Below are 15,085 nucleotides of genomic sequence, written 5' to 3'. Positions count from 1 at the left end.
AGGGCATTAGTGCATCTGGAATTGGAGTTACAGGTTGCTGTGGACTGTGATGTGGGTGCTAGGAAGGAAAACTCAGGCCCTCTGGAAGTAAGTGGTCTTAACTGCAGAGCCATCTCGACGGCCCCATATCCATACAAAAATTTTATACAACTCCCTGAAAATCTGTAAATATTTTAAATATTATGCAAAATCAACCTGGACTTCACAACTCCTCCCAAAGTAGTTTTTAAAAAAAAAAATCTAGAAGAGAGGGTGAGAAGAGCGACAACTGGATATACTACATAGTAATTAATGCATAGTTTAATAGATTAAGATGGAAAACACAGTGTACAAGATGTTAACAAGGCATTCAGCCATACGGAGTCATAGTTAATTTTTGATACATAGTGAACACTTTGCCATATCCTTGTTTAGTTATGTTTGTACTATTAAACTTTTAAAAATTTTAGCCTGTCTCATTCAGACTCTCCAAGTTCCTTTTTTTTTTTTTTTTTTTTAAGTGTTCCTTCATGTTCTGAAGAGCGCACTCATTTTTATAATACCTCACTACATTTAATGACTGTCAGGGCTTAAATCCCACATGCCTTTATTTTAACCCCTCCTTAGGTCACTTTCAGATCCACCAATCACACCAAATCCAGAAAGGATTCTGAACGTCTTTGCTGTGAAGAAACACTAAGGGCTGGAGGAAACAGCCCAGTGAAGAAAGTATCACCAGGTTTGCAAGCCCCGTCTTCTCAGCGAGGTAGTCTTGATATCTGGGTTCCAGTACACCTTTGTGGTTATCTCTAAGGAACATGGAATTTGATTTGCCCTTTAATAAATATGGTGACTACCTATAAAATCGATTACATCTGTACGGCTATAAAGGAATGGAATTTCTTCATCTTTAGTCTGCCTAAACTTCTTGAGTGCATATTTAATAAATATAAAAAGTTTTATTAAGGGGATTTAGGAGGATAAGTGGGAGATTTCTTTTTTCTTCTGCAGAAGTTTTTATTTTCAAAGATAAAAGAAAGTATCTTTCAGTATTTTCTTTTCTCCTCATTGTTTGGCATCTGTGGCCTGATTTATGCCGAGTTTTCCTAAATGGACCCGTCTTCTTGACTGATCTGTTGTCCAGATTATAACAGATTATTTCTTGAGATACAAATGTAGCGCTAGTAAAACCCTTGGAAGAAGTCATTCACTAACCCAGTCACTCCTCATCATAAATACAACATCCTTTCTGTTGAGTTATGTAGGGGGCAAAAGGCTATCTTAATATAATCACATAAAGCTTTGTGTATCTTGCTACTGATTCATTTATAATTTCAATGTATGGTAACTCTTACATCTGCCTTCCTGTTTGTACCTCACTCAGAAACAAATACAGTGTCCATAATGTTTGATACTCATGCCTACTGCTTGTTGGCCTTCAAAAGTTCAAAGGTGGCATTAAATTTGGATTATTTGAATATATCTATATTAATCAGGTGAAAGCAATAATAATGTCACTCAATAAGCACATGTTTCTGATTTTGGCTACACACTAACCTCCATAGAATATAATAAAATCACGACCTAACCAACACTTACCATAGCTTTTGTGACCTATTTAAAATTTTAAAAATGTCTTAAGGTTCCAGTTAGGAAGTCATGCATTTTAGTGGCCACGCAAGTGAAAGCCTTTTATAATTTTCTGTCAATTATTAGGTGATTTTTTTCAGTATATGAAAAACACCAGCCTTATGAAATATTGAAATACGCTGGGCAGTGGTGGCGCATGCCTTTAATCCCAGCACTTGGGAGGCAGAGGCAGGTGGATTTCTGAGTTCGAGGCCAGCCTGTTCTACAGAGTGAGGTCCAGGACAGCCAGGACTACACAGAGAAACCCTGTCTCGAAAAACCAAAACCAAAACCAAAAAAAAAAAAAAAAAGAAAAAGAAATATTGAAATACTAAAATATACTATACAATACAAACCAGAGCAAATTCTTCAGTAAACAAAAGAGGTTTAATTTTTCTTGTTAATCATTAGCTATTACAGATATTTCCTGACAAAAACATTAAGATGTTTAAGAAGCATTAATGAAAAGTTAAAATTTTTTATTGTCTAGTTTCTATTTTCTCTTACAAAACGGGAAACGTATTCATTTTATATTACATGTAAATATTGCACATAAAGGCACACAGGCTGTAGCATGCGCAGAAAGAACTGCTACTTGGTAGCTGGAGACAGAGCTCATGGGCGAGGAGGGCTGACGGCTCCTTCATGTGGGGTAGCTCCAGGCATCCTTTGACTTCTGCAGGGAAAATGCTGAGTCCTCTGGTCTCTGCACAGAGCTGCTGTGGTACCCACACCACGGGGCTTCCTGTTCCTGCACAGTTCTGGCTTTTTTGCTTCCCAAGAGCTCAGGCGCAGGGGCCACGAGCTGCTGCCGTTGCACCAACTGACATCACTGTGGCAAAGTCAGCAGCCACACCATGTTGCCGTTATTCCTAGTCCTCTCATACCTATGCCAATTGATCACCGCAGGAAAAGGTAAGGGAAGTCACTGCTGGGCAGGGGACTGACCACTTGTCAACAGGCCATCTGTCATGCTGGCTCCACAGTCTTTACTCCTGGAAGTTCAGAACAAGCTAGTGAAGGTGGCATCAGAGCCTCACCCAGTTCCAGGGTCTAGGGTTTCAGGGGCCCACCTCTCCCTGGTGGTGGGAGAACTCAGCCCAAAAGACTGTTGACCCTCCTTTGCTGACTTTCCATAATCAGGCAAAGTGGGAGGAGAGGGGGAGGGAGAGAGAAAGCCAGAGAGAGGCCCGTTTGTCCCATGTGTTTTCTGCTTGACTAGAGGAGAGCATAGCCGAGACTGGGTACTTCTGAGCTACAGGCGTACTCACTGTGTCTCTCTCTGCAGATGTAGAAACACCACTTCTGCAGATCACAGTGCCAGAGAAAATCGAGACTAACATCACGGATGTCAAGGAGGCAGAAACACAAGTAATTAAGAAACCAGATATTTGGAAAATGATGGGTGTTTATTTGTACTCGACTTCTGGGCCACATTAACCTTTTGAAATCCTGCTTATGCCTAATTTAGTGTGCTAAAGACTGTTGGTCTGAGGCAGGGCAAATGTCTCAGTTTAAGTTGGACTTCTCAAGAGTTGCCAAACTGTTTTACGTAAGACTCAAACGCTTTAGCTTCTGCTCTCCACGCTGTCATGCACAGCTTGCTGGACTCAGAGAAAACACAGCCACTAATTATATATTCTTACACCTGAGACTACACTAAATTTTACCATGTATCATGTTTTTTAAACTGGTACCACAAAACCCTCCAAGCCTATAAATGCACGTTTTAAATCCTTTGGAAAGCAAAACAGTAAAGAATAAAATTATAAAATCATTCTAAAGACCACAAAGAGATGCATACAGTGTCCATCTGCGTAAGTTCTGAGATATTCATTTTAGCCAACTGAATATTTAGTCACATACATTTTTAAATGACTCTATATGGCAATATTGTCTTTCTACTTCTATAGCGTTACCTCATAGGTGTATAAAGCTTCTGACCTGCAGATAACCTCGAGTTTTCTCAGAGCCATTTCCTTAGGACCAGGAAGCAGTTAAACAACTTCAGCCAAGTGGTTCAGAATGTTTTCAGTTCTTCCCAAGTCAGACAATTGTTTCCTACAAAGTTAGCACACTGCTCGGTCATCTCATGCTGTCCCCAAATCATCTGCCTATAACCTCCCTGCTTTTGCTATTTTAGACAGACACATTAATTCAATATATAACACGGATGTTAGCCTGCCTAATTTTACAACTAGCCTCATGGGATTTGACAATAGATAATATTCAATCTACACGACAATAATATTTCACATTCCAAACCATGAACTCGGCATTTTAAATGATATTATATTTAGTCTTTGAAAATTTTCTTACATGTATATATCTTGATCATATCTAACTCCATTCCTTTTGTAGTTTCCTTGCAGACCCCCACCTTAATGTCCTTTAAGTTTTTAAGTTGATCTTCTTTAAACAAATTTTCTATATATTTTTTATTCTAACCAGTTTGTGCCATGCATGTGCCTTATTTGCACCTGTCTTGTAGGTTTCATTACAACGTATCTGCATATTGTTTTATTTTCTCGGGCTATAGAAATTAGCATTATAAAATTTGCTTTCCAGTTGTTTATCTTTTCATTTATAGGAATAAAACATACCCAGTATAGTTAATTGTCTGTATAGATCTTGCAAATAATGACTGCTACGATTTGTAATACAGATATATTTCATATATTCAGTGTTTATGATCCCGGTATTATTTGGTATCAAAAGACATTTGTATTTGATTGATTTCCCCTTTAGGTTCAGTAATGACAGCAACAGGTTCCTAGGTAGCAGTAAAGGCAATGCCAATATTGGATGAGAAAAACACAGCTTATGGGGTTGGTGTGTGTGTATGAGTATGTGTGAGTATGTGTGTGTGTATGTATGCATGTGTGTATATATGTAATGTGTATGTATGAGTGTATTGTGTGTGTGTGTTTGTGTGCATATATGTGTGTGTGTGTGTTGTGTATATGTGTGTGTTTTTACTTATTAAATGAGGATGATGGAATTCGGGATTGAGGGAAGTAACATGAGTTAGAAATGGCACATATGTGTTAAGAAACACAAGAAGTAGAGACTGTTGTGAGGTCATTTCTGTTTGGGGATATGTAGACTAATATCTGGTCATATAAAATGTGCATATATGTCAATTGTGGCTTGTTACTTTTAAGGAGTTGACATTTCTAATAACCTCTCTCTCTCTCTCTCTCTCTCTCTCTCTCTCTCTCTCTCTCTCTCTCTCCTCTTTGTTGCAGGTCACTTATGTGGTCAGAATTGAGGGCAAAGCATACACACTCCAACTTGAAAAACAGTAAGTCATCAAGTGCTCGCTCTCACCACAAGGCAAACACTCCGTTTACTCAGCAGACTCTGTCTTCTTTAAGATTCGCGGAACTGGGATTTTAAATCTGTCTTGTGAGATTTTAAACCAAAAAAATCTACATTAATGATGTCTCTAAGACATATCTGATAAATGAAGATTACCAAAGGCCTTAAAGCAGATCTGCCTTCACAGTGTCCATGTCCCTCACTGCCCCAGCCCCAGCCCCAGCCCCAGCCCCAGCCCCAGCCCCAGCCCCAGCCCCAGCCCCAGCCCCAGCCCCAGCCCCAGCCCCAGCCCCAGCCCCAGCCCCAGCCCCAGCCCCAGCCCCTCTGCCCCAGCCCCTCTGCCCCAGCCCCTCTGCCCCAGCCCCTCTGCCCCAGCCCCTCTGCCCCAGCCCCTCTGCCCCAGCCCCTCTGCCCCAGCCCCTCTGCCCCAGCCCCAGCCCCTCTGCTCCAGCACTTCTCCTGCCTCCTTCTGTTGTTCCCAGCTAACATGTTGCTCTTTCTTGAATAACATTCTTTACATTTTTGTCAATGTTCAAAAGGTTTTGCCATCCCACAGCTGTTTTTCTCTTATTTGCTGCAGTGTAGAGTTTTGACTCTTTCCATCCTCTCCTTTCTCCCTTTATTCTGTTAGGAAGCAAAGTATTAACCTCATATGTAACCTTCCAGTCCTTGTCTGTTGTGATAAATCTCCAAGCCCAATATACCCTGCAAAGAACACACAACTCAATTAATATAATTACAAATGGCACATCCAGATTGGGCAGATTCACCACTATACTACTCTTTTCTCCAGCTATGAGATCCCTTGCTACTTGCAGTCCCTCCAGGCCACATGCTACTACTCCGTCTTCCTGCCACCTCTTCCTCTTTTGTCTTCTCTCTCCTCTGTCTTCTCTGTCTCCCTTCCTTCTTCCTCTCTCTCCCTCTCCAAAACTTTCAGTCCTACCTTTCCCTTCCACTGCCCAATCACGGGATCTAGCCTTTATGTGACCTGTTAAGGTGGGTGTGTTGCTTGTTCTTCTATTTTCATGGCCTTGAGGTGCACCATTAAGTTTTTAAAGATCTCTCGATGTAAGTAAGCATTTATTGCTACACTGTCAACCTCTCAGGGCTGCCTAAAGTGTACTCCATAGATTTTAGAATGTTGTGTTTTCATTTTTATTTACTGTTAGGAATTTTATGCTTCCTTCCTGAGTCTTTCTTTGATTCAGTTATTCATTAGTCCATTGTAAGGTTTGTGTACTGTCTCTAGTTTCTGCTGTTGATGGTATCCAGTTTTAGTTCTTCGTGATAGGATAAAAGGAAGGATGTCATCTCCATTTTCCTACATTTGATGAAACTTGCTCTGTGATCTACTATGTGATTGCTTTTGGAGAAAGTTCTATGGGCTGCTGAGAATGTACATTCTTTAGAGTTTGGGTGAAATACTTGTATAGACGCCTGTTGTACTCATCCAGTGAGAACCCTAACATAAGTACACACCCGTAAAGCTACCTGATGTTTGACAAAGGGGCCAAGAGTGCACTTTGGAGAAAAGATAGCATGTCTATCAAATGTTGCTGGTCACACTGGACAGCTACATGTAGAAGAGTAAAACTAGATCCTTATCTCTCACCCTGCAGAAAATTCAACTCCAAATGGCTTTAAGACTTCAACCTGAGACTTGTACCCCGAATCTCATAAAGGGGAAAAGTAGGGAGTGTGTCTAAATGCATTGGCATAGGGAAGGGCTTTCTGTACAGGACCCCAGTAGTGCAAGCATTAAAGCCAACAGCTAATGAATCACATTTCATGACCTACAAGAATCACTGCCATTGGTGCAAAGAGGAACCCTGCAGAACGAGAAATACTTAACAGCTACATGTCTAACTGAAGATTAGTAACTGAGGACTATATAAAAAAAAAAAAAACAAAACAAGCAGAAAAAAAAAGTTAGACATCAGGGAAAGAACAGTTTAAAAACAGGGCATGAAACTAAGTGTTCTAAGCAGACAAAATAGAAATGGGTATTCTGAATTTTGAGGTGGCTTGTAATTTTATGAGAAACATTGGATGCTAATATATAATGAACTCATTCTATTCACAAGCAAATACTAAGGTTATCATGCCATGAGGCATGTTTGTGGTTAATATAAACTAAAACTGAAATGACACAATGTAGTTGTGACCATTAATTTGATGTGTGTGTGTGTGTGTATAATTTGTCATAGCCCTACACTAACTGCTCCCTGGTTTAGTGTTTTTAATGCATCTAACATACTGTTAGAACATAATCTAATAATAAAAACACAAGTCTATGTAATTCTAAGATATTTGAGTTTGTGAAATGTACATTTTAGTTAATCTAGAAGTTTTGATGTTAATAAACTATTAAATTATATGTTATTCATATTATCACAATAAAATATTATTATTTTGATTGAAATAGGTCATTTTTACATCCACTTTTTGCGACATATTTGCGTAGCAAGTTGGAAACATTGCAACCATATTTTTCTTTACTAAAGGTAAGTTTAAGCTTCTACTGTGTAGAGTGTATGTGTGTGTTTGTATGTGAGTGTATAGTGGTACTTTTACTGTCTTATATATCCATGGTTTTTAATTTAGAAATTGTTGCGCATATATATGCATATATAAATATATATAATCCATATATAATCTCTCTATATATGAAATATATATATATAAAATCTGTCTCTATATATGAAATATATATATATATATATATATGGATTCATGTAATATGTTACCTTTAGAAACTAGTTTTTACTCTTTAAATTTATTTTTAATTGAAAAATTACTATACCACTTGACCCCTTATCTCCCCCACTCCCGCCAACCTCTCTCATGTACCCTCCCTCCAAGTGTGGTGATAATTTTTCAGGCAAGGCATCATGAAGGAGCCTAGGCCAGTGACCAAATCGCTGTCGGAATCACAGGTTTGTGGTATCACGAGCACTTAGATTCACTACTTCAAATTTGAGCTGGAAAAGAAAAGGCAGGGGTTGAAGGGTAAGGCACGCTGAAAGGTTGGGAATGTCTCATAAGCCCCAAACAGTGGAGGAGAGGGTAGGAATTCCCATCTAGAAAGATAGTGGAGGGAAAATGGTGAGAAAAAGCAGACTGCACCCGGAGCAACTCAGGTGCACGAGCGCAAGCACTGGTGGATGGGAGGAAAACGGGTGGCATCCAAAAACTCTCTGATGGGAATGACTGTAGAATAAGGGATTCTGACGTAACTCTGAGGTTAAAGGTCTTGATGCACCTTGCAAAACTCATTATCAGAGCTAAGGCAGAGACTATTAGATATCTGCATTTTACAATTAACTTTGATTAACACTTATTGTGAAAACCAACAGGGTCTAGTGTGGCATTTCAACACTTGGGCATCATGTGCAATGAACAAATCATGCTTCTCATCATCCATTCTCTCTCGTCCTCCCCCAGCTCCTCGCCATCACTGCTCCAGAACCAGATTTACCTTTCTGGCTTCCACACATGGCAGAGACTCTGTGGTACTGGTCTGAGTGGGCTGGGCTTATTGTTTCTGGAATTTTTTATTATTATTAATGGAAGTAGGGCCCTCACTTCTACTCCTTGTACTAGACTGATGAGATTTTTAATTTTATTCCCTATCGTGTGTGTGATCATAGCGGAGGGAACAGCTTGTTTTCTTTTCATCAGCTGAAAAACGACCACTACTGACATCATAGTTTAGCTATTGTGAGCAATGCTTCCCTAGCCAAGGGTGTGCAGGCATCTTTAGAATGTTGCATCCCTTTCTTCTGCATGTGGAACCCAGAGTGGGTGGAGCTGGGTTTCATGGTACATCTGGCTTAGTTTTGTTTGCTTGGTTGTTTTTTTTTTTTTTAATTAAAAATAGATCCCCCCCATACAATATATTCTGATTATGGTTTTCATCCCCCAACTTCTCCTAAATCCTCTGCATCTCCTCACTCACTCCAAACCCTCACTCCTTAGTGTTCTCTCTCATTAGAAGGCAGGCATCTAGAAAAAAAATTAAGTAAAGCAAGATAAAATAAAAACAATAAAACATTTCTTTCTTTGTTCCACTATAGATGGCATGGACTGATTGATAATTAGATTTCAAATTTATCTCACATACCAAGAAAAAAAATTTAATTCTACCATAGAACTCTTTAAAAAAAAAAAAAGGTAATAAAAAAAAAAACCAAAGTTTTTTGGTTTTGTTTTTAATATAGGCTCCTTCAAACATGCACAACACTGGTGACGATTACAAAGAAACTATTGTAAGTCCATTACAGCCATCGGTCTACGACTTTCTTTCCTCTTTTGTATTAACTTTGTCCAACTTTTGCATCAGGGCAACACTGGCCTCTGTAAGAACATGGCAAGTATCAGCTGCGTCACCGTGGATGTGTAAGATCCATTTTAACAGCTGATATGTTTGATGAGCTGCTCCGCCAGGGGTCTGAGCCCATGGACGTCCGTGGGGCAGCGCGGGAGCTTTCTAGCTGCCAGCTCAGGCTGTTTAACGTTTGTAGCCACGCTGACCCAAGTTACATCCGTGTTCCTTCTGTGGTCTCAGGCGCTGGTGCACGATGTGGGTTTGTTGATGTCTCCGTATTGTCCCCCATGACAGCAGGCAGTGCAAGGTATTCTATAGTTCACAAGAATGGTCTCCGTGTTCTTTCCTTTTAATTTGTCTTTCTTACCTACACGTTTGTTTCTTTAATTTGTTGGACTTATCAAAGAATCAAATCTACAGTTTCTTGGTGTTTTCTAACTTTCAATTTTCTTTCTTAGAATTTGTGTGTTTTCTATCCTTCCTCATACCTGACTAGGAGTTCCTTGCCGTTTTTCTATTTTCTGTCTGCTTCCTCTTTTTTGTCATAAGCCTCTATGCCCACTTTGTGCCTCTCCACTTGAATTTCTCTGCATCCACAGCAATGTGGTCCTTGTCCTTTCAATTTAGAGGTTCATATAATCAACACAATATTTAAAACCTCTCTTGAGTCTTCTGCTTTGACTCAGGAAGTTTCCAAAAGCCTGCTGCTTAATTTTTAAGTAGTCAGCAACTTTTGTCTGTTCCGTGTTCCTGGTTTCTGTTCTGACTTTTTACTGTAGCCCAAAGCACACTACCAGGTAAACTCATGATAGTTTGCTTTACCACCTAATGTATGCGTCTAGGTGAATTGTTTTGGTCACTTGGAAAGAATGTATACTTTCTGCTGCATGCTCAGGGAGGGGTTTCTGCATAGGTAGGGCATAGGTAGGATTAGTGCTGTTTTCTGCCTTGCTTTTCTCTCTCTCTCTCTCTCTCTCTCTCTCTCTCTCTCTCTCTCTCTCTCTCTCCTTCTTTCTCACTGAGACACTGTTTGGGGGTCTGTGTTTCTCCTCAGTTATCAGTATTTGTGGCAAGGTTCTTGAAGCTGGGACATTTATTCGATGCTCATACATTTAGGATGGCTGTGTCCTCTGGTGGTTTGATTCTGTTATCTTTTCAACAGCTTTGACAATAATAGATTAGCTATTATTAGCTAGCACACATAATGTTGTACTCATAAAATTATTTTGCTTTTAGTAGTGTTTTAAAATATTTTTTCTTTTATTAATATCCTATATGAACTGTGTAAAGCAGGTTTCATTATGACATTTTAGACAAGCATGCGTTATGTTTTGACTTCATTCATATCTTATCCTCTGTCCTCCATGGCCTGCACCTCTTCCCTAACTGTCCCCCTCTAATTAATTGACTTTGTCATAGGTTCTATGGCATCTTCTTTATCTATTTATCCACTAATGAGCATGCACGCTGGTTCTGTATTTTGACTATGGTGAATAGTGCTGCAATAGACATGTGTGTGTGCGCGTTCACACACGCACACGCGTGCTGTGCCACACCCTTTACAACTCCTTGAATGGGTACAGATGCCGCTCTGAGAAATTCTCTTAGAAAAGTTGGAGCACTGGACACACGAACTAAGTCCTTGTCTTCCTACTTGAATCCAGATTCTAGGAGGCTCATCCTCTTTCTAGGGCTGCGGCTGCTACCCTGAAAGCAGTATTTGGGAAATTGGGCCAGCCTCCCTCTACTGGGTCAGATAGTAGCCCTGGGTCTACTGGGCTTGTAGGGTAGGTCCCTGAGTCAGATGGTATGGCATGCCACACAGGTTACGTGAGACTGTGGGACAGAGTGAGTTGTCTCTGGCTTTCCTCTCATGAATTGCCAACCTTTTGCTTTGCTGTCTATCACACTTCTATGTGAGTGACTCTTACTATGTAGGTATTTGGTGACAACTTACAGAAAGCACAGCCAGTGGATCCCTGTGGTTAATTGTGGGTGAGGACCTGGGCTACCTTGTACTTCTTTGGGAAACGCCATTGGCACCACTTGTAGCCACAGGTTGCTGCTCCTGTTGCTTGGCACACAGCATGGTGGGGATCTGTCTGTCTGGGGAAAGCCCTGTAGTGTGAGCGGATTGGACACTGTGCTGAAGGTGCATGTTGTGCTTCTCTGGCCTCTAATGACTGCCCTTGTGGAGAGATGCAGCCTGCTGTTCTAATTGCTGGCAATACGGTTTGGGATGGGGTTTATGTCTTGTTGGACTAAATGGAGATCCGTTCCTGGATGCTTTTAACACATAGACACACTTTAAGGGGGCAATGAGGTGGCAGGGAAGTCTCACAGTGTAGAACAAAAAGGACTCTGTAAATCACTACAGTTCAGGCCCACGAGGAGCAGGGACTCACTAAAGACGTGCTTGTGGCCAGGTTTGGGAGTCGCCAACATTGGTAAAGTCAATAAGGCAGAGTGTTTGCACCAGTGATGATTAGTTACCTTCCTAAGAAAAAGCAAGGTGAAGAAATGTCAGTTGAATACTTATGAGCCGGCAAGATGGATCAGTGAGTAAAGGTGCTTCTGGCAAAGCCTGATGACCAGAGAGTTCCATTCCCAGGTGCCACGTGGTAGAAGGAGGGACCGACTCTCAAAAGTTGAACTCTGACCTCTGAATGCCCACCGTGGCACGTACGTGCAGACATGTGAAATAAATGAAGAAATATTTACAAAGCCCCCCCCCCAAATGGAATGAAATAGTCATAGTTGAATTTATCCTAATCTTGTAAAGTCTAGTGGGTGCACCCTATGCCCTTAGGAAATCTGGCTAAAAAGGGCTAAAAAGGGGAACAATTCAGATGAATAGCATAAATAGTTGTCAAAAATTAAAGCTACAGAAAGAATATTTCAGAGAGAGAATAGTGCTGTTGAGCGAAGCCCATGAAGGTGCTCGGGAAGCATATTTGGGAAGGCGGAAAGGCTGTTGACCATGAGGCACACAATGGGATGGCTGAATGTGGATGTCCACTCCATAGTCAGGAAGTGTGAGCATGATCCTGAGGGACGCGTGTGGCAACCAGCTTCAGCACCTCTTCTGCTTCTTCTTAGAGTCACTGCTTTTATCAAGGACATGCTGTCGAGATCCCAGCATCGATGGTGACAGTCAGCACTTGCTCAGGTCTCAGGTACCCTTCTGGAAGTGTGCACTGAGATTGTATGTCAGCCCCCAGCTTCCTGTGAGAAGAGAATGAGCACTCACCTCCAAACAAACAAACAAACAAACAAACACACCAACCAGACCATAGACTGTGGTGGCACTGGTCACGGAGCCAGCTCTTTTACTCCAGCCTCTTCCTCTTGTCCTTTTATGTACTTACTTGGGTATTTTGCCATCATAAAACTTGAGCAGAAAATGCCTGCCAGCAGAAGGAAAAGACTCTGCATTCCCCAGACACATCAGCCCCCAACTGTTCTTAAGCGGAGGGGAGGCAGATATGACATTGGGTTTAAAACTTAATCCAAGTTCTCAGTGGGAGTCTATGGTAATTGTGTTTTTTTTTTTTTTTTTTTTTTTTTTTTTTTTTTTTTTTTTTTTTTTTAATTTTTTCCTCTGATACTTAGGGGTTTGTTGCAGTTAGAGAACACCACTTACGGAATTGAACCCTTAGAGTCTTCAGCTACATTTGAACACATACTTTATGAAATAAAGAATAATGAAATTAACTATTCTCCCTTCAAAGAAAACTATACCAGTTCCAAGCAAGAAAGTCAGTCATACCGAATTCTTGTAAAACCAGAGGTGAGTCTGACCTTCACCTGCGCTACTTATATTCTAAGTTTGAGATTTGGATACACTGGGGAGACAGTGTTGAAGTGTTTTGATAGGAATTATTCTTTAAGATAGCATTGGTTTCCTCAGATAGTCTTTAGAAAATAACAAGGATCAGACAGGAATCTGACATTAGGTTAGAACAAAGAAGTAATTTCAGGCAGGAATCTAAATCTTAGGCTAGAACAAGGAATTAGGCTTCAGGCCTGAAAATGACTTTGGGCTAGGACAGGGAAGTAGGCTTAGATATTTTGGTCATGCTGATAAGCCCCTAGAAACAGTGATCACAAGAGTGTTCATGGAATTTTGTTTATTGTCTTGCTTGTTCCTTGACTATTTGCATCTATTGTATTGCTAGTTCCTCAACCTAGAACTGACCTTAATACTTGCATGTAATTAAAATGGTATAAAAGCAAAAAGGAGGAGGGGGGATGGGATAGGGGATTTCTAGGGAGGGGAAATGGGGAAAGGGAAAGGCATCTGAAATGTAAATAAATAAAATATCCAATGAAAAGAAGAAAAAATTTAAAAAAAGAAAATAACAAGGAAACATACATTAAAAAAAAAAATCCATCAAATGTGTTACCGCAGTTTTTGTATAGTTATATGAGGAGTCTGTATAGAAGCATAGCATAACTATTTGCATGAATTTGCATATCATTAACATAATTGGTCATGGATTTACTTACTGATACTTCATATTTTCTTTGTCGATACATTTGCCCTGTAAAAAAAACATTTCTTTGCTACAAACTTTGAAAGTAAAACAAGTTGTGACAATATTAACTAGAAAGTGTCTCAAACCTCACAACCTAGAGATGGTACTCAGGACATTGCTGCATCTGCTCTCATGGGCCTCACTATGAATGTACACTCATACATGTTCAGATTTTTTAAAAAATAAAAGTAATTTAATTTTGGCAATTGCTCCAATTTTCTTATTTTTTCTATTAATACGAATGCATATTTTCTCTTTTATTTTATACTTATTACTTCCTAAATAAAACAATACTGGCAAATAAATCTATTAAAATATGAAATAAATGAATATAGGAGAAAAAAATGAAAATAAGAACAGACAAAATAATATATTTCCAGCTAAGATCTGCTGTAGAATGCACTGCTCCTTTTGATTTCACTCTGTCTCTGACATAAATATATAAATAATATTAGTTTAAATTTAAAAGTAGACACTTTATGCAACTGTGCCATCTTTACATTTAGGTTTTCCCTTTAATCAGTAAATTAATTTGGGAAGCATAGAAAAAAGAATCAAGGATCAACCTTTCTTATAAATAATTGCAGCCTATAGCAGGCACACTCCCCAAGTGATGTTTGGTATGTATCCTAATGACTGCCTTTACAATATTTGCTCAACTTTACATTTGAGCATAAATAAGTTAATTTCTAGATACACTTTCTCAGTGTTCGTATAAAATGGAAATCAGCACAAAACGGTGAATGAGGCTTGAGCCTAATTCGTGACAAATTTCCTGTCACTATTTCCTTATTTTTTATTTAATTTGTTAAAGGTGTGCGTGTGAGTAGAGATTAACAACCTGAGCCAAAAAAAAATAACAATGTCTTCATTGTTCTGGAAATCTCTCTCTCTCTCTCTCTCTCTCTCTCTCTCTCTCTCTCTCTTCTTCCTCCTCCTCCTCCTCCTCCTTCTCTTTTAGAAAATCTGTATCTTTGTTAATTTCTTCTCCCATTCTGTTTGTTATTCGTGTTCTCTTTGAATTTGTTTGGACATTTGTGCATGTTCTTTTAAATCTTAGTTATCTTCTTAAAATCATCCTTTGAAATCTTTGACATTTCACTGTTCTGCTATCAGTAATTGTTGATGTGGAAATGTCAACTTTGGGGTGGTATCATGTTTTCTTCAGATTTATTGTTTCTATGCAGTGACTTGTGCATCTGGACATTGAAGTTCCAGTTGGAGTCAGACCACTAATAGTATGGGAGGGTAAATTTTATTCTTTTCAGCCTTCAGTGGATCTGTCAAA

At 39.6% G+C, this 15,085-nt stretch overlaps 2 protein-coding genes across 3 annotated transcripts in view; both read left to right on the top strand.

Annotated features, from left to right (window-relative positions):
* The window catches only part of LOC117721752 (disintegrin and metalloproteinase domain-containing protein 5-like), a 77,880-nt gene extending 76,989 nt beyond the window's left edge, over positions 1-891 (top strand). Inside the window, exon 21 of the mRNA XM_076913918.1 lies at positions 607-891. Within this exon, the coding sequence (XP_076770033.1) occupies positions 607-679 (73 nt within the window). The 3' untranslated portion in view covers positions 680-891. The remainder of the gene's footprint in view (positions 1-606) is intronic.
* A 1,317-nt stretch (positions 892-2,208) lies between these two features.
* The window catches only part of LOC117722015 (A disintegrin and metallopeptidase domain 3-like), a 61,913-nt gene continuing 49,036 nt past the window's right edge, over positions 2,209-15,085 (top strand). For both annotated transcript variants that reach the window (XM_034520947.2, XM_076913917.1), the window contains exons 1-6: positions 2,209-2,523; positions 2,897-2,979; positions 4,857-4,912; positions 7,358-7,436; positions 12,359-12,435; positions 12,872-13,049. In XM_034520947.2, coding sequence (XP_034376838.1) covers positions 2,466-2,523; positions 2,897-2,979; positions 4,857-4,912; positions 7,358-7,436; positions 12,359-12,435; positions 12,872-13,049 — 531 coding nt within the window. In that variant the 5' untranslated portion in view covers positions 2,209-2,465. The remainder of the gene's footprint in view (positions 2,524-2,896; positions 2,980-4,856; positions 4,913-7,357; positions 7,437-12,358; positions 12,436-12,871; positions 13,050-15,085) is intronic.

This window comes from Arvicanthis niloticus, chromosome 16 (genome assembly GCF_011762505.2).
Source record: "Arvicanthis niloticus isolate mArvNil1 chromosome 16, mArvNil1.pat.X, whole genome shotgun sequence".
NCBI lineage: Eukaryota > Metazoa > Chordata > Mammalia > Rodentia > Muridae > Arvicanthis > Arvicanthis niloticus.
This window is presented reverse-complemented; position numbering and strand designations above follow the sequence as displayed.